Consider the following 7,156-nt stretch of genomic DNA (forward strand, 5'->3'; position numbering starts at 1 on the left):
ATCTTTCCCTTCTTATAAGACACTACTCCATTCAAAATGTCCAGGGATATCCCCAAGGCTTTCTCCTCTCCTCTCCTGTCCTCTCCTCTCCTCTCCTGTCCTCTCCTCTCCCCTCCCCTCCTCTCCTGTCCTCTCCCCTCCCCTCCTCTCCTGTCCTCTCCCCTCCCCTCCCTCCTCTCCTCTCTTCTCTCCTCTCCTCTCTCTCCTTTCCTCTCTCACCTCTCTCTCCTCTCCTTTCTCTCCTCTCTTCTCTCTCCTCTCCTCTATTTGGGAAGTTTTTGTCCCTATTTATCTCTCCACGGACAAATCCCATCTATATGCCATCTCCTTCACAAAGAATTTGATGATTCTCTTAACTGAAACCTTCTATCTGCAAAAAACCACTTGTGGCATTTTCCACTTTCTTTCCTCTTACACTGATTTGTGTATGTTGTAACTCTCTTCCTAAAACTGATCCTAGTGTTGGTAAAGCTTGTATCCCTGAAAATCTCAAGTTTGGTTTTTCTAAAGCTTAAGATAAAATAGATTTTCCACATTGGCTAAACCTACCCATAAATCTAGCTCTTTTTTCCCTTAAAGCAAAAAAACCCAAACAAACAGAAATTGTCCCAAATCACTTCTAAATTATAAAAGAGCTTTTTAATTTAATTTTTTTTTTTCAGGTGCAATGATGAAGAGTTTTTTCCTAGTTGTGAATATCGTTGCATTAGCCTTGCCATTTTTGGTGAGTTAATTTCATCTAATCAATTTGTAGTAAGACTTTAAGACAATTTTATTTAAAAGTTCTAATTATGCAAATTTCTAAGTGCAGTTACACTTCATAGGACAAAATAATTGCATACTAGCTATATTATTTAAAAGCAACTTATTTTTTATTTATTTTATATTACAAAATTAAAGTCATGTTCTTCTGTATATGCTTTTAGCTCTCAGGAATTAAGAAATCACACTTTATTGTATATGAAAAACCCTTAAAATTCTCATACTATACAGAAAATACGTTCTGGGGGAAAAAACAATAGTAGAAATATTTTTAGATTATAAAATGCTCTAAAAATAATTCCTAACTACATAAATCATAGTTCAGGATCAGAAATCCCTTTAATTAAATTCCTATCTTACACAGATCCATTTTCTTTAAGGACTAAATTCTTAGTATATGTGCTGCCGAAGCAAGCACAAGGACTAAATCCTTAAAACTTAAGGAGTTTGGTTAAAGATTTTCCACCAGTATTAAAGACCTTGACACATTTACCTTTAATATTCAAACATCATTGTGTCTTTTGTTATACTCTTCCCATTAATGTCAACTGACTCCTCCCCAGGAATAGTATCCAATTCTATGGTTTTCAGGAATTTTCTTAAATTGCATGCTGTATGTTAAAGCTATAGGACCAAGGAAAAAGATTTGGCTTTTTTCTTTTGATTTTTTTTTTTTTTTTTACTTGCTTTCATTGTTGTTTTGGTTTTTGCTCTGTTTCATTTTCATGTTCATTCAGGGAACCCTTGCCAACAGCAAGAGCAAGAAGACAAACAGAAGATGTTATATGATCATCTCTTAGGTTATAAATTTTGGAAGGCACTAGTCCTTGTTTCATAATTCGTTACTAAACTTGCTTTTAAGTTAATATCTATTAAATAATTCTATCAGGTAAATTCTTAGAGTCAAACTCTTTAAAAATTTGCATTATTATGACTTTCACATTTATTTTCTTTCATTTATTCTTTGAAATTCCATTTTATTGTGGCCACCAGAACATTCCAAACTTGGATTTTCTCTTTGAAGGGCAGGGATTAAAATTTAAATAAGGAGATTCTTATTTTAGGTTCCTGGACACAATTCCAATATGTGTTGGGCGGGGGGGGCGGTTCTCACACAACACTAAGTAATTTTTGGACACCACCAGAGTGTTGAAAAATTCAACTCAATTCTGACATTATCTTCCCAGAGATAGGGTCAAATTCCACAGGTTAAGTGTTCAGACCTACAATACCTCCCACTTCAGATACTAGTTGCAAGCCCAGGCTGTTATCTGTAGTTCTGAAGACTGGCTATAGATGGGAAATTCCCACAACCTCCTCCTTGGGTTTGGTTAATTAGCTAGAGTAGCTTACAGAACTCAGGAAATGTTTTACTTACTAGATTACCAGTTTATCATAAAAGGATAGAACTCAGGAACAGTCAGATGGAAGAGATGCTTAGGGTAAGAGATCCTGGGAAGAGGGGCATAGCTCCCATGCCCTCTCCAGGAAAGTCACTCTCCCCGAATGTCCATGTGTTCACCAAACTGGAAGCTCTCCCAACTCATCCTTTTGGGCTTTTATGGAGGCTTCATTACACAGGGATGACTTACTGACCACTGGTAACCAATTCAACCTCAAGGCCCTTTCCTGTCCCTGGAGGATCAGGGGGTGGGACTAAAAGTCCCAACCTTCAAATCAAGTGGTTGGTTTCTCTGGCAACCAGCCCCCATCCTTAGGTGGGGTCCAAATAACATAATAAAAGATAATTTTAACATAATAAAAGATACCTTCTTCCCCAACGCACTCCCATCACTTAGGAAATTACAAGGGTTTTAGGAGAACTGTGCCAGAAACTAGAATGAAGACCAAATATGTATTTCTTATTATAAATTGCAGTATCACATGATCCACAGCTGCCTGCTCTATGGAAACCTCTTCCTGAGCAACTTAAGCAACTAGATCCCAAACACTCCTTCCCATTTTCACAAAGGCTTCAAGTCCCAGGGACATGAACAAATAATTCAAAAGAAGAATAAAAGTTTATAGATTTACCATTCAATCTTATGAGTAGTCAAAATTATACATATATCGTGATCGTATCTTTTATGTGTTAATTTATCCCTTCTCTCTAAATATAGTCAGGATAATATTTACTACTAACAATTATGTGATGATTTGCACACTCTTATAGCCTATTGGTGGCATTAAAGTTGGCACTTTTCTGTACAGCAATCTGATAATTCCTATCAAATAATTTTTGTCCCACCAAAAGTTACATTTTTTAAAAACTATCTTAAGGAATCTATGAAAACTATTAAAAAGGACACTGGTATACAGATGTTATTCATCTATTTATAATAAAACAGTTTTTTGAAAGAAGCTTAATGGTTAGCAATAAAGAATAAACATTTCATGACATAATCATTAAGCATTCATTTTTCAACTATAACTATCCATGTATAAAAACTATGAGATAAATTGAAAAATAATATGAGATCATGCTTCTTGAAAAAAAGCAAGATATAAGAAATGCACTAAAATGAACATATACCAGGAACATATGTACAAATTGATATTATATGAAGATGTCTAGATTATCAGAATTTTTGAGTGTAGGCAAACTTTCTATAATATTTCTATGACTTTTTAAATTTTAAATTAGTAATATAATACATTTAGAGCAAAGAATTCTCTATCTCAACATATCCTGAATTTTATTATTTTATCAAATTTCTGATTTTCTTTACCTACATCTTCCAAAACGTTTCTAGAGTCTTTTTATACCCAAAGGGTATGTGTGAAAAGTCCTAAACTAGATCTATCACTTAAAAAATATCACTTAATGTTATTGATGTAGTAAAGACATTAGGGTTCGAAGCCGACGGCCAAGAAAGAATTCTTGAGATGTCTTTAGTGCAAAAAGATGGTTTTATTAAAGCATAGGGACAGGACCTGTGGGCAGAAAGAACTGCACTGGGGTCATGAGGAGTGGCCCATTATATACTTTCAAGTTGGGAGGGGGTTAGGGATAGTGTAAGTCTATAAGGAATTTTGGAAGTAAGGTTTCCAGGACCTTGAGGGGGCTAGCTATTGTTGGGAAAAGGTCATTTATTACTGTCTAATAAAACCTTAGTCATGAGACCCTTCAGATGTATATCGGTGGGTCATATGCTTGGGGGATGATTGCCAACATGTATCTTGGGGGGTAGAGATAAAGGAAGTTTCCAAAGGAATTTTTATATGTTAAAGTAGACTTACAGGATCCTGGGGGTCAGGCTAAGATTGCCTTTTTCCCTTAGCAAAATGTCAACATTGAGGCAGTTGAGTCCCTAGAGGAATGTCACTCTGCCTATTTCAAGGACTTGTCAGTGGGCTGTAAGTAGTAAGAAAATTTAATAATTTTTCTTTTCCTTTTGTTTTCCACATCATTATGACCTCATCTCAAAACTTTATAAAACCTTTGTGAGTTTTTAAAGCTTTATATATATGCTTATGGAAATTGTTTTCTCACTTCTGATTCCCTATACATGCTGCAATCCAGAATTAAGAAAAGTATTGTAAAAACAAATGAAAGTTGATTAAAAAAAACACTATTATCATATAATATTTATATACTAATGTTATGTGAAAGGCAATTTTTTTAAATCTAGATAAACCTCATGTATCATCTTGGTAGGAGAGCAGAAAAAAAATATACTCAATGCTCCTCTTATTTTTAACAATGTACATTCAAAAAACAAACAAAAAACCCAATGTACATTCAATACAAGCTGAATATAGGTTATTCATATTTTTCATTTAAGCAAATATCATGTATACTTGTTGGCATAGGAGTCAGATGATCATATGTTTTCAACCTTAAATTCTTCTTCTCCCCAGTGGTGATTTTAAATAGTTTATTGCTGTCACTTCTTGAGTGATTCACAGGCCTTATAGATTAAATAACCATGGAGAATGATTTACAATATTTTACAATATTAAAATAAAAACAAAGAAACCATGTTTTGTCTTTAGTACAAAATATTTTTAAAACCACAAAAAAAATCTGGACTCTACCCAATGCTTTTTTTTTAACTTATTTCTTATTTCTGTGAACCTCAGCAGGGTGCAGAGGTGCAAAACCAGGAACAACCAACTGTAAGTTTATTTTCATTATTTCTAGTAGAGACATGAACTCTAAAGTATAATATTATGCAAAGTCCAATGATATTTAAATGCCTTCTAAAAATTAATAAATAAACCCCATAAAATAATCTAATAATCTTTGAAAAAAAATACCACTTTAGCAACCAATCATACGAATCAACCTCAATATTCATCTGAAAATCTTGGATTCTTTTTATAACCCAAGTCATGTGTTTTGGGTTTTCAGGTATATTTTGCAGCATGAGAAAACTGTCTCAGAGTTTAATATTGAGAATAAAGGAAAACAAATGTAAGGTTTAGTATCTCTCCTGACTGAAGACTTGGGGAAAGATCCCTCTCTGACCCACCTTTGAATACTTCTCATACATTTGCATTTACTTCCTCTTTTTGTTCCCCAAATATGTTTGAATGAACACATTTAAATACATCTCCTTTCATGAGAAATACTTGCTTTGCAGTGTAATTTTGTTGCTTGGTTTTACTCATATGGAAAGATCTACTGACATATTTTTATAAATGCACATAAGCAACAGAGACAAATAAAAATGGGAAATTCCCTAACTGATCTTTAATGAATAAAATGAAGCTGAAAAGAATCCAAAGTATAAATCCAGGAATCCTCCCACATCACATTATTTTACTATTCTGCTATAATTAATTTAGAAAAAAAAATAAATGTGCCCTCAGCCTAGTCTCTAGATAAATAAAATTTGTAAACATTTACAAATATGTGGTAAGAATACATATATACATATACACAAATACATGAAAATATTTATATATGCACATATATTCCTGTGTGTGTGTGCTAAGTTTGTACACAGTATGTTAAAGCTCTCTATGAGATTTTTCTAGCTATTGTACTTATTATAATGTCCCACATTTACTGAGTGCTTTTCATCTATGACAAGACCTAGGCAACGTGGTTTTACATTATGGATTACTTCATCTAATTTGTTTGAAACTAATATTATTTTTAATATTTGTTGAAAATCAAAAAGGAGAAGGGAAGTGTACAAATCTGGATCTAATAAAATAATATGGTTGCTGAGTTCACTATTTCCAATATTATAGTTATTCAATGTCAAACACTAAAATATATACTTTGAAAAGTTCTGATTTAAGATATCTCTACATTCTAGCCTACAATAATACCATGTGCATAACGTATTCTTTTTACAGTGCCGTGAAAATGATGAAAGATCATTCAATCAGAAAACTGCCAAGTATATCCCATTTCATTATGTGCTGAATAACTATCCTCGCTATGAACACACTTACTACCCACATAGACCAGCTGTACCAATTAATCATCAATATGTGCCTTATCCATATTATGCAAAACCAGTTGCAGTTAGGCCACATGCCCAAATTCCTCAATGGCAAGTCCTGCCAAATGCCTACCCACCCACCGTGGTATATCGCCCACACCTACATCCATCATTTATTGCCATCCCCGCAAAGAAAATTCAGGATAAGACAGGCATCCCTACCATCAATACCATTGCTACTGCTGAGCCTACACTTATTCCTACCACTGAACCAAGAGTGGACACTGTAGTCACTTCAGAGGCTTTCACAGAATTCACCATCACAAGCACACCTGAGACTACCACAGTTCCTGTTACTTCACCTATGGTCTAAAAACTCTGAGGAAACATCAAAGGCAACACAGGTAAGTGAGCAAAAGACAAAAATAAATAGTACAGACAAGATTCCTGGATTTATCGGTATAATCATAATACTTAAACTAGTATAATAGATAAATTAAGCCTGTTATAAGAGCAGGCAAAATGGGTTCATTATAATTTTAATTTGATAATGCCATAGCATTGATATACTAGATTCTGTTCCAATAAGAAGTGAAATATCTTATTTTACAAAATGCAGAAAAATTGGAGATGTTATTATCAAACCTATTTCAACAATCAAAACACTCCTCGAATCTACTAGTTTTATTTCATTCCTATTTATACACACAGAAAGTAGAGTGAAATACTCTGTTAAACTTGTGATTTTTCTTATCTCAAAAATAAATGTTCTGAGAACATTTATATAGAATATGAGTCTAAATACATTTTAAACATTTAACTGTGTTCTTGCACTCTAATTTTGCCCTGAATCAAGCAAAAGGAAATACATTTCCCACGCATTTCTTTATTTCAGACATCATTTCTGAAAGGATCCATGAAGTTTAAGCACTCAAAATTTCTTGTATTCTAAGATGAACCCACGGAAGAATTGTAATTCTTAATTTTAAAAGCAC

At 33.6% G+C, this 7,156-nt stretch overlaps 1 protein-coding gene across 1 annotated transcript; it reads left to right on the forward strand.

Annotated features, from left to right (window-relative positions):
• The first annotated feature begins 670 nt into the window (after positions 1-670).
• Positions 671-6,555, forward strand: CSN3 (casein kappa). The gene is made up of 3 exons (XM_032400501.1): positions 671-724; positions 4,849-4,881; positions 6,073-6,555. The coding sequence occupies exons 1-3, from the start codon at positions 671-673 to the stop codon at positions 6,532-6,534; spliced, it is 549 nt and encodes a 182-aa protein (XP_032256392.1). The 3' UTR covers positions 6,535-6,555.
• Positions 6,556-7,156: the final 601 nt, after the last annotated feature.

This window comes from Phoca vitulina, unplaced genomic scaffold (assembly GCF_004348235.1).
Source record: "Phoca vitulina isolate PV1807 unplaced genomic scaffold, GSC_HSeal_1.0 scaffold3, whole genome shotgun sequence".
In the NCBI taxonomy this organism is placed as follows: Eukaryota; Metazoa; Chordata; class Mammalia; order Carnivora; family Phocidae; genus Phoca; species Phoca vitulina.